This window comes from Musca vetustissima, unplaced genomic scaffold (genome assembly GCF_032173495.1).
Source record: "Musca vetustissima isolate MV318-11 ecotype Yass unplaced genomic scaffold, APGP_CSIRO_Mvet_v1 utg25376, whole genome shotgun sequence".
In the NCBI taxonomy this organism is placed as follows: Eukaryota; Metazoa; Arthropoda; class Insecta; order Diptera; family Muscidae; genus Musca; species Musca vetustissima.
This window is the reverse complement of record NW_026877506.1, coordinates 27,538-46,622: the sequence shown is the minus strand read 5'-3', so window position 1 is coordinate 46,622 and position 19,085 is coordinate 27,538. Positions and strand designations below refer to the sequence as shown.

The 19,085-nt window shown below is 36.5% G+C and overlaps 1 protein-coding gene across 1 annotated transcript in view; it reads right to left on the bottom strand.

The window, feature by feature from the left end:
• The window catches only part of LOC133322090 (uncharacterized), a 30,275-nt gene extending 22,719 nt beyond the window's left edge, over positions 1-7,556 (bottom strand). Inside the window, exon 1 of the mRNA XM_061531157.1 lies at positions 6,902-7,556. Coding sequence (XP_061387141.1) covers positions 6,902-7,379 — 478 coding nt within the window. The 5' untranslated portion in view covers positions 7,380-7,556. The remainder of the gene's footprint in view (positions 1-6,901) is intronic.
• Positions 7,557-19,085: the final 11,529 nt, after the last annotated feature.

The following is a 19,085-nucleotide window of genomic DNA, read 5'->3' as shown; positions in this document are numbered from 1 at the left end:
GTCAAAATGTCACCAAAAAATGTAGAGAACTTATTTTATACTTTGTTTATACGTTGGAGGGCCCTCAACCATAGTATAGAGGGTTTATTACATTTGTCATTCCGTTTGTAATTCATCGAAATATTTTTTTCTGCAAAATGTTACCTTTCCAACGAGCATAAATCTGAAATTGTTTGATCGATACTTTACGAGAAATCTATCAGTACAGCCGAAAAAAATAATGGATTTTCCACCAAACTAATATATAGCCTATAGGAGAGAGATTTTGCCACTTTCAAGTTCGAGGCTTTTTGACACATATTGGCCGATCTTTATTAAAACTGGCATGCTTATCCCTCTCCATGTAAAATATCGTGATGTTCGAGCGACCAGCAACATTATTTATTTGGTCAATTTTTCACTAAATTTAAAGTATCATTTTTTTTAAAAAAATAGGGTTCTTCTCTGGCCAGAACCGGTCCTACATAGAAAATAGATAGGAGAAATTTTTCTATATGAGTATGTTGTAATTCCTTGCCAGTTTTCCATACTGAGGGTCTGTAATTGTTTCCGAGCGTAATCAAATTATTTGCACACAATTAGAAGTGCGGAACGGCCAAACTCAACGACTTTTTTAATTGTTTGTAGTTCCCGAATGAATATAAAGTTTATCTTTCAAAACGGTATTCAGTATCCTCTGATTGTGTGTTATGTAGGTGGTGAGACCTAATAATTTTGTCCAGGTAAAGGATCCTGTTTGCAGTTTTTTATGTCGTACTGGACAGAATAGTTTTGGATATATCCCCTAGTTGATTTGTACGGTACTTCTTCCCTCCACCGGTTTTAAATCTTTTCCAGTATAATTTATTTTTAAATCAATACGCAATTAATTTGAAAACTATTTTTCCCATTCCTCAACACAAATCCAAACCCAACAAAAAATCTCAAATATTGACTTTTTAAACCATGGCATAGATTGGCCATATTTACATGTCGAACCAAACCAAATAACCTGACCACAATGTTGCCAAAGGAAATTATCCACATGCCTGGTTAGCATAAAAACTAAATGTAATTTGGTTGGAGCACCAATACAGGTACAACTACACCTACACGTATATACGAGTATATATATGTGAGTGCATATTTTAGTTAACTTTGAGTTGTATATAGCCCAGGCTATATAATTGAAACCAGGGACGTAGTAAAAAAGTTAGTACAATTATATAATAGTTTATACACTACTCCCCCTACCTTAACCGCTCCCACATAACTTTGGCATTTACTGGCCCTGTGCATCTATGCAGATAATTTATGACCGCACACACACACACGGACTCACTCACACATAAAAGTTTAAATATTTGGCAAAAATACCAAGAACAACAACGGCAGCACCGTATAGTCATACATTCTTTATCGATATTTTTTCGGGGGAGAAGGCTAACAGAAAATATTGCCATGCTGCCATTTTTTGGTTATATAGACTCACGCAAACACACAATCGCACAAACATACACACACACGATCACCACCACCACACACCCACACACACAATTCATGAAACTGTGATAAACGTTATGCAAACAATAAAAGTTCAAAGAATAACAACAACAACGACAAGAACAAAAGAACGAGGAGGACCATTGAACAATTTTCCCTCCACACATGCATAAAGTCATTTCGATGGCACTTAGGATAGACCAACACACACAGACGCTCACACATAGGTATGCATATATGTTGGTTGGCTCGTTCGTGGCTTTCTTTTGTCTTTTGCATAAAAGGTCAAGTATTATTACAACAATAACAACAATGCCTAATAGATATTTTATTTGTTGAAGAATGGGATTTTTGGAAACAAATTTTTGTTGTTATCAAAGTTCAAAATTTACTACATGACGTGATTCATGATTTTGCAATCTGCGAAAGATCGAATAATCAGGATATATCATTTCACCGTTAGATAATGAACAAAGTTTTGAACGGAGAAATTGTTCGGCATTGTAAAATAAAGTTTGTTTTTTTTTTTTTTTGGTGTGTGTCAGGCACATCGAACTTAACCAATATGTCACTGTTCGCTTGCCATTTATGATTGGGGATGATGTCGAATTTTTGAAAGTCTTATAAAGGGCATCTATAAGTTACGAGGGCAATATTATGGGAGGAAAAAGCATCCTTGGATAGAAATACTAGCATAGTACATTTGATTTTGCATGTTCTCGTTGGAGTCAGCACACGTCGACACTCGCCAAAGAAATACTCGTCTGGATTGAGGGACAATAAACAAAAAGATCACTAGGACGATTAAATGATCATCACAGGTGACAATTGATGAATCTATGTATATGAGCCCGAAAAAATCAAAAACCTTTGAAGACGAGCCAAATCCAATGAATATTGCTCGTGGAAGAATTACTTCAAGGTGAATGATTGACTGTTTTTTTTTGTCTGTAGAGACAAATCAGAGCCTCTTTGACGGGGCAAAATGCGCCCAATTACTACTTTTTATACAAGAATCAAGTGAAAAATGCAGGTTTGACGATTATTGTTGCCTCGAAAAGCTGTTGAAGCGTTCAAAAACCATTTGTTCATTTTCATGAAAAATATATAGTAGACCTCGTGAAGAAATCTACAGGTTTTCAATAGACAGAATATATTCTATATTTTTGAGCATTTAAAGAGCTTCAAAGCCCACGTAAAATAGTACTTCTCTGAATCGAGAGATCTTCAGCAGATGGATAGATAAAAAACTATTTTAAGTTCCAATACTTAGAAGTCCATTCATGTATTTTCCTTGGGTAGAAGACCTGCAATATGATTTCCATAGGGTTGCCACGATATATCTATACCCTCTGTCTTTAACATATGTACATTAAAAAATTATAAGTTTTAAAATTTTATGAGGAGATACTAGAAGGAATGTGTCAATGGGTCCCATTTCAGAACTTATAGACGTACTTGCAATTTTTTTATTTTACTCAGAACATTTGTTCCCTAAGCCGAGCTTAAAAAATATTTCCAGGCGCGTCGGCGTGCAGCTCTTCCAATTTGAAAAACCATATTCCAAGAAGTTGTTTTCCACTTGATATCTACACCGAATTCGTAGCCTTCCCCGTTTACGCGAACTATCAGTTGACTCGCTTTTATATGCCTTTTGCACTGGGCCACTCTCATCCATTTTCACAACATGACGTAGCCACCGTAGTCGATGCAGCTTGATACGATGTCGACATCCAAGTATAGATGGTACAACTCGTGGTCGACGCAGATCAGCCCGTAGATGTTTCGGAGAATTTTTCTTTCAAAAACTACAAGAGCGGCCTCATTTGCTTGCGCAAGTACCCATGCCTCAGATCAATACACCAATAACGGTAGTATTAGCGTCTTGCAGAGTGTGAGTTTGGTCAGGCGAGAGGTGGCCTTGTTTTAAATTCCTTACGTAGATCTGTTGGCCAACACTCTCCTTCTCCGAATCTCAAAACTGATGTCATTAATTTAATGTAAAATCTTTGACTACCTCGAAGCTGTAGTTCTCAAGTTACACAGTTGGCCTGAGTCTACTGGACGTCTTGCACGTTAATACCAACAGCTTGGTCTTCCCGTCATTTACTTCCAGCCCCACTTTGGCAATTCGTTCAAAGGTGTCTGTAACCATTAGCAATGTCCGACCCATAATGCCGATTTTATCGGCGTAGGCGATTAACATGTGTTGTTTGGTATACAGATTGTCATATCTGTTCACCTTTGCATCTTGAATGACCTTTTTCAGCTGAATGTTAAAAAGATCACACGAAAAACTGTCATATTAATCCTCGTTCGGTATTAAAGGGCTCCGAGAGGTCCTTTTCGCTTTTAACTGTTTAAATTGTTATTTATTTTTAATTGTTATTTATTATTAATTTTGCAGGAATTCTGACCGCTGACATGGCTGTAAACTACTCTTGGGGGATTGGACGGTTGAACGCGGATTTTTAGTCGACGAATAGCAGAAATGTGTCGATGTGTTTTTCGTGAGTCTATCCCAAGATTAGGTCTGAAGCTGCATTGATAATATTAAATAATATCACTGATTTTGGTATTTCACACAGCCCGCTGTATAGCACTTTATATGCGATGGGAAGGAGACTAATTCCTCGCCCTTTTGTCGCCATTTTGTGCACAGATCACAGGTTGCTGAGGTTCCTATCATTGGGCATGTATTCCTCTTGCCAAATTGTACTAATCAGTTGATGCATGATCCTGATCAGTATCTGTCCACCTGTGTTGAATAGTTCGGCTGGTAATCCATCGGTACCTTTTGCTTTGTTATTCTTCAACCGATTAATTGATATTCCGATCTCATCATGGCTAGGTGGTATACAATCTATACCGTCATCTGTTATTGGTTCTGAGGTATCTTCTTCGCCGCTACAAAAGCTTTGCTAAATGCCCCTTCCAGATCCTCAAAACGCTATCTCTATCTGTCATCTGGTTTCCATTTTCAACTCTATATGAGGATATGTCTGCACCAAAGCTTTCGGATTGGTATTTTATTGGTTGGTAATATTGCCGGACTTCGTTCTGACTCCTGTACCCCTCGATTGGCTCTAACTCGCGTTATTTCTTGTTATTCTTTCTCCTCCTTTCTCTCTATATGAAATTGTTACCCGACTATGTTGTAAGGTTATTATATGTTTGTGTGACACTAAGAGTTTGTGATGCCGCAAAATATTTGTCTTAGCCCACCTTTTAGTCTGAAGGATATAGACCACATAAGTCGAAAGCATATCCAAGAGGAGCGGTTGACCTTTAAATTGATCCCATTTATATTTTTGTAAGTCTTCTGACCACCTAATTCGAATGGCTGTCATTATAATGGAGGTCAATATTTAGCGGGTCAAATGATGCTGCAGAAGAGCTGTTGACATCTAATCGGTCAAGAGTGTGCAAATATCGGAAAATATTACCCACGCTCTGAATATAAATCTGCGAAAACATGTCGCTCATTAGTAGTTGTGTAGGGTATTATATGATGGACCCCGTCCGACTATACTGCTCCGCTCATAAGGTTTAAATAGTTTTCAATATATAGTGGATACGATTGAAATCATTTCATTAACATTAAATTATTTATTTAAAACTTATAGGCTATAACGTGCCCTGTAAGATATCTTAAGTAGCCTGCGTCGCGAATAGTGTTCCAGCAGTGGTAATTTTTCGATTCTATGGATATTAAATGCGTTTTCAAGAACGATAGATACATTTGTTGTTAATAGTCTCCACACTCCCTGGCCCTAGATAATGCAGAATATTTTAGAAACTGTAAATATAATTTTATTTAAAAAAATTTCAAACTTCAGTTTTAGGAAAAAAGGTTCTCACAACAATTTAAGGATCAGTTGGTGCGTATACATGTTCTCAAAACGTATAGGTATGCTTATTTTTTTAAACTAGTGATATAAGATAAGTTCAAATTGTTTGACAAATAAAATGTTTGTACCCTTCATCACACTGTGGTACAGGGTATTATGTCTTTGTGCATATGTTTGTAACAGGCAAAAGGAAACGAGATAGGCACATGGTTCCTTTTGAGAATATGCATAGAATCACTTTTTAAGTCGATTTATGCATGTCCGTCCGTCCGTCTGTCCATGTTAAATTGTAAACAAAGTACAGGTCGCATTTATTATCCGATTTGGATGAAATTTGGCACAGCTCACTTATTTGGCCCAAGGACGAACCCTATTGAAATTGGGAAAAATCGGTTCAGATTTAGATATAGCTCCCATATATATTTTCGTCCGATTTAATGTAAATGGTGTACCAAAGTCCCTATACATCTTTCGATTTGCACGAAATTTGGCTCAGCGTACTGAATTAAGTCTAGATAGATGTGTGTTAAGTTTCCTGAAAATCGATCTAGATTTAGATATAGCTCCCATATATATTTTCGTCCGATTTAATGTAAATGGTGTACCAAAGTCCCCATATATCTTTCGATTTGCACGAAATTTGGTATAGCATTCTGAATTTGGTCTAGAATGATGTGTTTTAGGTGTCGTGAAAATCGGTTCAGATTTAGATATAGCTCCTAAATATTTTTTCTTCCGAGTGTATGTAAATTGTGCGCTAAAGACCCAAAGTTTGTCTGATTGCCACAAAATTTGGTACAATGAATTGTAGTTTATATAAGTCAATCTCTTACAAGTCTCGTTGAAATCGCTTCACATTATATATATATATATATATATATATAGCAACTCTATATTGGACCAAATAAAAAATTTAGTATAGGTTGCAGAATGACTTGTTTATGGATCCATTTTCGTGTTTATGGTCCTTCAACGTCTGTTCGGATTCATCTGTTGAATATACCCAAAGTGGTGAAGGGTATCATATAGTCGGCCCCGTCCGACTTTACTACTTTCCTTACTGGTTTATAATAGAAATTTATTCAAATACGATTTTTTTTGTTTCCTAGAAAAACGGGGTAATATTTTGCGTATACATATTGTCAATACTTATACGCCCTGGTGATTCGTCAAGAGGTGTAAAAAGATCCTGTTTTAAATAATTTGTAATAAATTGTTGTCAGCAGTTATACTTCATGAGGTACATAGGACATAGTAATTATTAGGGTCCGACATTGAAAATTTTTAAAATATAGCCACACTTATACGCCCTGTGGTACTCACGAAGTACCTTCTAAATTAGTAGGCTTAACAGGTTCCCATCTCGTTTGTGTAAGATATTGTCTATTTAAAATTTAGGCCTCGAGCCGAACATAACAAAAATCTAAGGAAACCTAAAAGATCAAAGGTTGGCAGTAATCACAAAAGAATTTTGACTTCTCAAAAATATTGTGGTTCTTGTTGCGTATACATGTTGTCACCACTCATACACCCTAAAGAACTCAGGTAGGAGAATATTTATCACTTACCAGATTTATTACGAATTAACGTTTCATATTCATCAAATTCATCATCATGATAACTGGAATCATCATCATCAAAATCAGGCACATTGGCGGCTTCACGACGTGTTAATAGGCGTCGTTGATAATTGCTTAAAATATCCAAAGAGATAGGTGACGACGACGACGGTGACGAAGAAGAAGAAGTAGATAAAGATAGAAAAGCTTGAGAATTTGAAGACGTATTACTACTATTCAGATCTGTTGCTACTGCTCTGCTGGCATTTGTGTGTGTCGGAAATTGGTCAAAGATTTGTGAATTTAGAGGAAAATCTTTATTGGGGAAATTTTCCATTGTGGCATTTAGAGTTGAGGCGGCATCCACGACATTTGTTGTTGCCACGTAGTGTGTATTATTGTTAGCCAAATTCGTGGCCACCGCTGCCCGTATCATAACACCCCAATAGACAAAGGCCATCAGTATTAGATAACAAATACTGCTCATATCATTGTGACGCCGCAGACCGGCTGCTGTTGGCCCCCAGCAACCACTGGCGGCATAGAAAAGTTTTGTCAGTGAGGTTTTACGTTTCAGCTGTAGTGTGGCAGCCTCGGCATAGGCTGCAAAGAGATTATAGGTTAAGACACAACAGCTATAATTCGAGTAGAGTGTTGATGAAGAGGGCCATAGTGACAGTGATAAGGAGGAGGTTGGAGAGGAGATGCTGGTTGGTGAGCCTGCCAGGGTTATTGATGGATTATAAGTCTTTGTAGTCGATTCCATTATTAGGGATCTATAGTTGTCAGCTGGTTGCAGGTGTTGTGTTTGCATTATATGGACCATGGGTGTTGTTGATGTTAGCTGTGATATATTGTTCTTGTTGTTGTTGCTGCTGCATTTTGTGTTAATGTGTGAAGTGGCATAATGTTGGGCGCCATCTGTTTGAATGTAGGCCCTTTGCTGTGACTCATTCTGCCGATTTCGCCAATGAAAAGTTTTGGGAAAACTTTTTGGCCCTCTTTTGCTTATATAGTTTTTCTCTCTCCCTTCCTCTTTCTCCTCCTCCTCCCTCTCTTCTTGATGCGAATGACGTTGATGACGTGGTTCTTTGCCTGCAACTGCTTTTAGTTTATGAGAGTCAAGTTTGGAATTTAAAATTTTGGCCATTGCTCATTGACTAGCTGAGGCTCTATGTTCGGGTGTCTGTGTATGTACGTATGTGTGTGTTGGAATATTACAAAAATGTTGTTGTTGTTGTCTGTTTGTGTGTGTGTGGCGTTGGTATATCCGTTGTTTGGCTTGTGCTATTTCCGTTTCCTTGTTGTTGCCGGCTATCCATAGATAGAAATAGATCCGAACCGAACTGGCTGTGGGTGTTTTCGTGGAGATGAGAATTTATTTTTGGGCCCAGCGTACGGCAGCAGACATTTAGTTCAATTTCAGAAATTTATTTTGGCCAGTTGTCAAGATTTGTTTTACTGTTGGTGGTAGTGGTCTTTTTGTACGAATGAATCTCCATAAAGTTTTTTGGCCAATCTGTTTGCCTTTGTCAGGGCGGGTGGAATGTGAGGCTTTTTGGGCACAAAGTTTTTGGCCAGCAAGGAAACAAAAAATTCGTTGTTGTTGTAGGTGTTGTTGTTGTTGCTTCTGTTGTCTTTTGTTTGTCAAACTCATATGTGTATGTTTACTTGATTTGTTTTCGAAATTTATTGGCCTTTCAATTGTTTAGTTTATTTTTCTTCTTCTTCTTCTCGTTTTGTAGTAAAGTGTAAATGGCCCTGCCAGCTAACTGCTCTTTTCTTTCATTTTCCCTTTCATAAAAACATGACCATAGTTTGTTGCACGTAATCCAATCCAAATGATGACCCAGAAAAAATAGAGGCTTCTTTCCTACTCTTTATGTTTTACTGGGCTCCGACTCGTTCCCTCTATATTGAGGGTGGCTAAAGTGGGGTTTTTTGCCTCACAACTATTTTCCGATTTTCCTTTTGGCTCTTCCTTTCTTTCTTTCAACATGCATTAAGCCAGCCGGCATATGGCAACGACGACGATGGCGATGACGACGTCATTGAAAATGTTAGTTCATTATTTAAAATTCAAATTTAAATTGACAGGCCAACAGTTGACTTGAGTAGCATGCAAGGAGCAGCCGCCGCCGACATGTCCCGCAATAGTCTTTACCAGCCGAAGCAGGTCATGTGACTGGGAACAGAGAGCAGGAAAATGAAGAAGAAAAAAATCAACAACAGCAAGAAAAATGTTTGCCTGACTTGACTCGGTTTATTTGTTTGTTGTAATTATCCAGTCAGCTATAATCAGTGGCAGCAATAGCAGAGTGATGTCGTTGTATTTGTTGTTGTTGTTGCTGGTGTCACTATACGTTGATATATGCCTGCAATATAAATGTTAATATGTTGTTATTGTTTGATTATAATTGAATTAATTTTTTTATGTATTGAAATAAATTAATTTTTTATTATATAATAAATAAATTAAATAACTATCCGTGTGAATAGTGGTATAAACAATAGAGTTTTTTTTATTAAATAATTAATAAAAACGCATTGTTGTTTAATAAATTTATAATTATAGTTTTTTCATTAAAAGTGTTGTAAATAAATACAAAAAAAAAAAATATGTAGGATTTCTCACAAGTGGTACTTGGCTGCTGATAAAACTCATATTAGGGACCAATTAAAGTTGAACAATTTTACAACGAAAAAAGCTTCGTTAAGATATTGAAATCTGTCCACGATGAGCTAGGTCTGGGATTAAAAAATGTATATATTATAAATATTTTATACTTCTCATGGCGAACAATTGCATATATCCTACTAGAATGTCATCGTTTTAAAGCAAATAAAATGAGCGGGGAATGGTGGCGTATACATGTTGTCAATACTTATACGCACCAACGGTCTCTTATTGTAAAAATAATAATAAACATACCGTGACCACCGTTTTTGGTTTAATTTATAGGAGTATCTGTTAAAGTCATTAGTCATCATATTTGAAATCATTCATATTTGAAAGCTATTTGGGTGTCAATTAGAAAATTCCTTATTAGAAAGTTCATTTAAACTGATAAAGTGGGGGATTTTTTTCGCATACAAGATACTCATTCAGATACTCATTCATATTTGAAAGCTATTTGGGTGCAAATTAGAAAACTCCTCCTTAGAAAGATCATCGAAACTGAAACAAGGGGGAATTTTTGCGTATACATGCTGACAACACGTATACGCCAACTGGTTCTTTGATCATTTCAATAACAACACCCAATAGTCTCAACTAAATTTTAATAATTATTAAGAAATAAGAAGACAAAAATGTCTATTATATAACATATTTTATGTATTTATTAATCATTTTATTAAACAAATTCATCATCTCTGTTAAAAAGTGTGAAATCTTCTATCATAAAATTGTGAAGTCGAAGAAAAAATAATATTGTGGCAATGGTGGCGTATACATATTGTCAATACATACAAAGACCTCTATGTAAAACGAAAAAAAAGGCAATTTTTGGCTAAATATATAGGAATGACAACGGTTCAAGTCATACATATAATTAGATTTTGATAGCATATATTAGCAATTCAATCATATTTTGTCCTTCTGACTGAATTTTCCCAAAAGAAACTTTTGTCTTTCTCCAAATAATGGACAAATGGTGGCGTATACGTACTGTCGATACGTATACAACTTGTGGTACTCCGATTTTTAAATATGTTTGTTTAGAAATAAGAACAATGTTAAATTTTTTATTTCATATTCGAAATATTTGTATCTCATCTAGTAGCAACCTAGGTTCGAAATGTCAAAGCTCTATAGGTTTAGACAAAGCGTCATTGCACAATCCGCATATTTCTACAGCTATTTGTATATCAAAATAAAAAAAAATAATTATGGGGCATGTTTTTTGTATATCTGTCCTGATTGAGGTAATCTGAAACAGATAAAATTCAAATATTTTTTCTTAAAATATATTTCGTTATTACAATTTAGAAACAATCTTAAATGATAAAGATACTGGTGGCGTATACATGTTGTCAACACTTATACGCACTATGGTACTCTATACAGTTAAATACAATTTTCAAAAAGCGAATGATGAAACGGAATTTGAAACATATTTCAAATGATATTCTTGGCATTTCTCCTGAGATTTGTATGCTATATTGAAAAGACAGAGTCCATGTGTTCATGCAGCATCCTTATTAAATTATGATTAACATAGAATAGTTCAATGCCCAAATAACTTTTTAAGAGATTTATGATTTTTCAAAATTTTGACAATTTGTAGAGAGTTACAAGAAATGATAGACTACATATACAGTTGGTATTTTTGGTATATATATTATAATTTACTTAGTTTGGTCTAATAATTTAATGTAGATTTAATAAGTTTGAATTAATTCTAATAATCCATTAGATTCAAAAATTTTCAACATTTTTACTCTTTTTATACCATCCACCATACTGTGGTGGAGGGTATAAATTCTATGACGATATAGCCATATCCGTCTGTCTGTTGTAATCACTCTAGCGTCTAAACGAATTGAGATAGATCGCCAAAATTTTGCATAGAGTCGTCTTTGCAGGCAGGTCAAGTTCTGAAATTTGCTACATTGGATTCTTATTTGGTACTAAATGTCTGCACAATAAATTATAAATATAGGTACCTCCTAATTTGTAGTACTTTGGAGTTTTTGATTGTATTATTCCGCCGATTTAGCTGTAATTTGGTACTTTGAGCTCTTAATAGGTACCAAATCTTTCCACAAAAAATTATCAATATAGGTCAATTTTTTCGGATAGCCCCCATATAAGGGTACCCCGAATTTTCGGTATTTTGGGGTTCTTGAGCACGTTTTTCAACCGAATTCGCTGCAGCTTGGAAATTTTGGAGTCGTATATGGTAACAAATCTCCCCACCAAGAATTATTAATATTCGCCCCATTTTTGGGATAGTCCCCATATAACCCCCTTTTTATATTAAAATAGTTATCTGATTTGTTCCGCGTTTTGGGTTTAGTTGTAAGACTCTGTTGTAGTAATTTCACCTGCGGAGTTTCGATAATGAACTATAGCCGCATTTAGACCTAGCTCCGATATTCCCGATTAAGTTTGGAAGAAACAATAAGATGGGCAAAGTTTGGATGAAATCTAAATTTTCTGAAACTGATTTGGTCCATGGGGTTTAGAACCAATATTTCGATGAGGCACATTTTCACCGTGTTAAAGTGTATACACCCTCATTAGTCATAAGGTTGAGGGTATAATTATCCATTAAACATTCCTGAAATTTGTATTATGGTTTACATAATCCGTTTTCAGAAATGTCGGTATAGGTCCACTTTTTGGCATGTTCCCTATATTTTCATTTCTAGTACCTGTCATTATATCTATGGTAAAGGGTATCCAAAGTTCGACCCGGCCGAACTTAATGATTTTTCGCTTGTTTATTGTTTACCAATGCTTACATTTTTTGAAAATATTGATACATTGTTAGGCAGGTGCCAGAAAGCGTGAACATGCAGTACAGTTGTATGGGGACTACCCAAAAATTGGACTAATATTTATAATTTTTGACAGGAGTATTTAGTACTCTATTAGAACTCTAATTACCAACATATAGCGAACTAGGGCGAAAAATGCTCTAAAAAACCTTAAAATACCAAAAAGAGACTTACGATTTGTTATGTGGAGGCTACATGAAAACGTGAACCTATAATTATAATTTTTAGTGGAGAGATTTGGTATCCAATAAGAACCCAAAGTACCGATTTACAGAGAATTCAGGGGAAAAACGCGCTCAAAACCCCCAAAATACCAACAATTGGTAGGTAACCTTATTTGGAGGTAATGCATAAACAAGAACCGAAGCAGTTCATCTTCGAACTTAACCTGCCCGCAGACAAAATACATCATCCATATGAAACATTTTAGCACAACAGAAGGTCGGATATGGCTATATAGTCTTAGAATTTTACCCTTATCAATAATATGTAAACTGTGTCTGTTTGCAAACAGAAGTAGAACTTACTGAGTAAATGTTACTGGAAAAGTAAACAAACACAACTATATACTTCATAGGGTTCAGAAGTGGATAATTCGATGAATTACAAACTGATTTAGAAAAAATATATACCCTGCATGCTATGGTGGAGGGTACAAAAAACTGTCAGTCGGTGTTGCCGACAGATATATACCCTTAGCCTATGATTTGCGTAGGTCAACGGAATTGCACAAATGTTTTATTATTATAAGGCACATGTTTTTGTCAAACTGTTGACCATGTGTGGCAAGGTACCCGAAAAGGTAACCATTTCGGGTTGACCTCCATCATCGGATTTAATGTAGATTTAGTAAATTATTAAGTCGTGGAGTCAATGGATCAAATCAATTCGCTTAAAATTAAATTTTCATGTTTTTAAACTTTTAACCCTCTATGTGTGATGTAAAAAGTTTCCATCTAATCTAAGTTTGATATAGGATAGGCAAAAATATTATCATGTGCAAATTTTGGATACAATTTGGAAAATCCATTCACTTCATATAAGATTTAGAAATTTCCAAAATTTTGACTCTTTGTTATTTTTGCCGGTATATTGATTACAATTTATACAAATAGACATAGGAAGATCGATATACTAAAAGGTGGGCACTTTTGTCACACTTAAAGGGAGCTATCCAGACAAAAACCTATTCGTTCAGATTATTTTATTTTTTTTTACTAATTATCGGGATACACTTGTTCCTTTAGGGACGTACTCAGTTTCCCGGTTATTAGTATCAAGTTAAAGGCTATACAAACACCTTTCTATTGAGAAGTTATCTCAATCCGTTTTAAGGGGTTATCTCAAGATATAATAAAAAATTAAGATTTTGGACTCGGAAAACACTCTAATAGTCGAACATGTGTCTGATATAGAACTTCACCAATCCTGTGGCATATACTTGACTACACTTTTAACTTTCTAAGATGGTGACATTTGCGATTGTAAGTGTTTTGAATTAAAACCCCTACCCTACGCTAGAACACTTGAAATACCTGAAAATTTTATACAAGAAAATTCATAAATCGCTGGCCTTCCGCCAAGATTTTAAGATTTCATTCTATGGACAGATGCCAACATTGGCTACACGACTGAATCTCTTTTTAAATATAAACGTTTGATGAGTGGAAAGTCTTCGGCAGAGGATTTAAGACTTTCTCTGCTTTGGAGATACAGTGATAACTTCGGTTTTTGGACTCGGATTTTTTAAAACCTTTTTACTAAAGTAGAGTAGTTCCCTGCAGTCTTACTTCCATTTTGCAAAGAGGAAGGTGCGTTAAATCTTGAAGAATTTATATAATTATTCTAGATAGAGAAGTTCTGATGGAAGTCCTTATTTTGGTTTTCTATTGATAGAAGACTTCCTAAACTTATACAATAAAAATCTTCATGTATTGACACAACACCTTTTAAGAGTCTCATCTAGATACAATATCCCAAAGAAGTATAAAATAAACAGAAGACCTTCAACGGGAAGAAGCCAGAAGATCTCCAATAAGACTTGTTACTAGAAAATATTACCAATAGGCCTTCTGAACATAAAATACTTCCCATATGGTTTGTAAATAAACAAATCCACCAATAGGATATCTTTACAAGTCCTTAATTTATAGCAGACCCGCACCAAGTCTTTTATACATAGAACTCCATAAGCTTTTCTTACCATAGAAGAACACCAAAAGAGGTAGTAGACCTTCTAACGACTAACTATAAACATAAACCACCGCTCGATTTTTATAGCGAAAAACCTTCTGATGTTTCTCTATATGTATATGAGTCCCATAATTTACAATATTTGAATAATCTCCCAAAGCCTTTTTTAGAATGGTCTTCTATATAAATATAACACTCACGATCGAATGCAGAAAGAATACATTCGTGCTTTATTGAATAGGAGGTTTTTGCACTGCCTTCAATAGAATGAGACCTTTCAAAAGAATTGTTTTCCAGGTAGAAAGTCTAGAAAATCTTTTATGGTACTGACTTTTAAATAAATAAAATCTTGTTATACCTACTGCCGGCTTTCTATTTTTGGAAGACCTATTCTAATTAAGGGATAACCAGCTATATATTTTCTATGCATAAGAATCCTGACCGCGGCTAGAGTATATCATGTAGATATTCTATAGTTATATGTCCAATGGAATTCTCTCCAATAAACGAGTTAGATTTGTCGAACTCTTCTATAAAAATACAGAAAGGAGGTCGCCAATCTCGTTCTCTTCTAGATAAATGTCTTCTGGGAACTCGCCAATAAATGGATTATACTTGTCGATCGTATATGGGGATACTACCTCTTTGAGGTCTCCGATACAAAGAGGATCTCCTGCTAGTCTTCCATACATAGAACACGTTTAATTTTCCTACTATGCATACAAGACCTTATATCGTTCCTTAAAAATTTATTCTATAGATTACAAACCTCAGGTCTACTGTGTCAAGAATCCTACTGAACGGGTTTTTATACATTCAAAATTTGATACCGGACATTTATAGATAGAACGATTATCATAGGCCTTCTATACATAAGAGACCCTAAGGTCTAAAGGCCCCTAAGGGTCGTCCGTAGGTAGAAGGACTCAGATCTACTTTATATAGATATAAGGTCTCCGAACGGCTTTTCATAGTTATAAGGCCTCCTATTGAGCTTATACAGATAGAAAGCTTCCGAACAGTAATTTACAGAAGGCCTTCTAACAACACTCAATGGATATAAAGCCTGTATGGATAAAAGTTATCCACAGAAGATCGAGAGGAGATGTTTTCACGCCGCATAAGTCATTTGGCGTATTTATCCTTTAATCTATCTCTCTTCTAAAGGCATAAGAACTCTTGCCCCGTCTTCTGTATAAGGAATACCCTCTTTTCTATCTTTCGTATTTTTTCACCAATTTTTCTTTTTCGTTTTGGTTCGTTCACACACAAACACACTCTTATACTCAAGGGGTCATTAATTAAATTAACCTCAAGTCCAGAATGAGTGAAAGAAGAAAAATGTCCAATAAAATTGAATTGATGTTCGTGTAACTTTTAGTGGTGGCGGTGATGGTCTTTGATAGCCATCGGCTTCGTGTTGAGTGATTGGTATTCTAATCCGTTTCATGTGACAAAGATTAAAAAAAAAGCTAATATCCGCTTAGCCATTGGTTTAGTTTTCTTCTTCTTTGTTTGTTGGTAGAAAAAACAGAAAACTAATTAAGGGAAAAAATGTGGATGCAAATGAGGTTATGGTCATTTTGTGTGGTGCGTAATTATTTGACACATGCAATGTAATGTCAGGTGATGGGAAATGGTGTGATTGGGTTACAAACACATAGAAATGGATGAAATGTTTGAAAGGCAAAGACAGAGTGATATGGAGGATCGAAGAGGTTATACAGCTTAAAAAATTAACAAAAATAAAATAATATTCCTACCAAAGGAATTCAGGTAGATCAGATCCTGCCACAGTTTCCTTCAAAGGACCATAGCAGCTGTCAGCTGGTGTTGCAGAACTTGAATGTTTGGTACTGTGCCGTATTGATATTCTCCTTAGAAATAATTGTCAGATGTAGATGCTTTGAATACCCCTCCCAAACTATGTGGGATATTTACAAGTGTTATAAAATCCACAGGACATGTTCTCTACAAAAAAATTGAGTACAGACTTTGTAATTGATTTTTATATTTAAAAAAATAAAAGAAAATAAACCCATTCCGAACAGCAAAACCTATTGTCTACATCACAGCATGACTTGTGCTCAGCTAAAGGCAAAAACAAAAATTTATTACATTTATTTGATTATCCTTTTGTTGTTAACACACACACACATAAACTCACATAAAATGGCTGTAGTACATATATCCTAGGCCGATATGTATCGTGTGAATTGATTACATTATTGGGCATTGTTTAACTTAAAAGAGATTGCGCCTATCTACCAAGTGGTTTCTGGCCTCAAGCCAAGTCACATCGACAGGAGGAGTACAAAGAAAGGGCACAACGATGGAAGGCAACAAAAGATCAATAGATTCCAATACGAAAAAAATCTCTTTTAATTAACAGCAAAATGGCATTGGCATGAGTGGATGCATGGATTAACTATGAGGATGATGGTAGATCTGAATGATGGTTGTGGTGTGGTTTAGGTAATTTGATAAGATTTTTTTATGGGAGGCTTGAAAAAATATTCTTTACAAAATCCATTGGGTGACGTAGGCAACACCGGTGCCACCTGGGGAGCTATTTTCATCACCCGATGAAATAGTGGGCTAACATGTGCCGCGAGTTCACCCATAAGAACTATAAAAATGGGTGGAGGCATCGGGTTAGTTACCCACTCTCGGAAAACCAAACTTACTATGAACAAGCAAAGAAAAAGAAAACCAAACGCCCCTAATGTTGACGACCCTCGCAAACGTATAAAGGACCACGATCTGCGAATCTGCACTTGGAATGTGCGCACGTTGTACAGAACAGGCGCAGTGTTTGCTTTGGCGGATGTACTCAAGAAGTACAAAGCCGATATTATTGCCTTACAGGAAATGCGATGGAAAGGGGCAGGCGTAAGTAAATCAGATGATTACGTCCAGTATTATAGCTCCATGAAACGAAACATGATTTTGACTGCGGATTTATGGTTAACAGGAGAATAAAAGACCTCGTCTCCAGATTCACTCCAGTAGATGAGCGAATTGCTATAATCCGTATAAAAGCGAAGTTCTTCTACATCAGCCTCATTTGCGCCCATGCTCCGACCGAAGATAAAGATGAACAGACCAAAGACATATTTTACGAGCGCCTAGAAACAGCACCCGCCTTAATGTAGCAGCAAAGGTGCGATCTAACACAACACGGAAACTCGACGTCGAAAAGCTGCAAACACAACAGGTAGCCGAGGCCTCAAGGCCTCCGCTCAACTTACCCATCTGCTTGAAGAAAGCACTTCTTGTCCCGATAATAGTATAGAAGCACAATGGCAATGAATTGCCCACTCCCTACAAACTGCAGCAAAAGCAACACTTGGGTACCAAAAACCACCACCAAGAAACCCATGGTACGATCAGGAGTGTCGTAATGCTACTGATGTGAAAAACGCAGCGTATAGGGCAACCCTGCAGACAGTAGCAAACGGTAACGAGATGGAGAATTATCGGGAGAAAAGGAGAGGGGAGAAACGTGTTTTCAGAAAAAGAAGAAAGAACAAGAAAATCGTGAGCGTGAGCAAATCGAGGACAGGAGTCAGACAAAAGTCCGGAAATTTTACCAACGAGTAAAACACCAAACCGAAGGCTTTGGTGCAGGCACATCCTCCTGCGTGTTGAGGATCTGGAAGTAGCATTTTGAAATGCTTCTGGTATCAAATAGTGGCGTTGAAGAAGGTACCCCAGAACCAATAAGAGAGGATGGTATAGAGTGTATACCACCTAGCCAAGATGAGGTCATAAAAGCAATTAATCGGTTCAAGACTGGTGCCCAGATGCTGGTCAGGAGCATGAACCAGCTGATTAGTACAATTTGGCTAGAGGAATGCATGCCCAATGATTGGAACCTCAGCATCCTGTGTCCCGTGCACAAAAAATGAGACAAGACGATATGTGCCAACTATAGAGGAATAAGTCTCCTTCCCATCGCATATAAAGTACTATCCAGCGTATTGTGTGAAAGACTGAAGCCAATGGTCAATGACATCATTGGACCTTACCAGTACGGCTTCAGACCTGGCAAATCCACCATTGAGCACATTTTCACTCTGCGCCAAAAGACCCACGAAAACACATCCACACATACCACCTATTTGTCGACTATAAAGCCCCTTCCGACAGCCCTATCCGTTTAGAGGTGTTTAAAGCCATGTCTACGTTCGGCATTCCTGCAAAATTAATAAGGCTATGCAGGATAACTTTAAGTGGCACAAGGTCAGCATTTAAAGTAGGAAAGGACCTATCGGAGCCCTTCAATACCGAACGAGGATTCAGAAAAGGTGACAGTTTGTCGTGTGATCTTTTTAACATCCTGCTGGAAAAGGCCATACGAGACGCAAAGGTGAACAGAAATGGAACTCTGGACACCAAACAACACATGTTACTCGCCTACGCCGATGGCATCGATATAATGGGTCGAACATTGCGAGCGCTAACAGCCACCTTTGAACAAATTGAAAAGGAG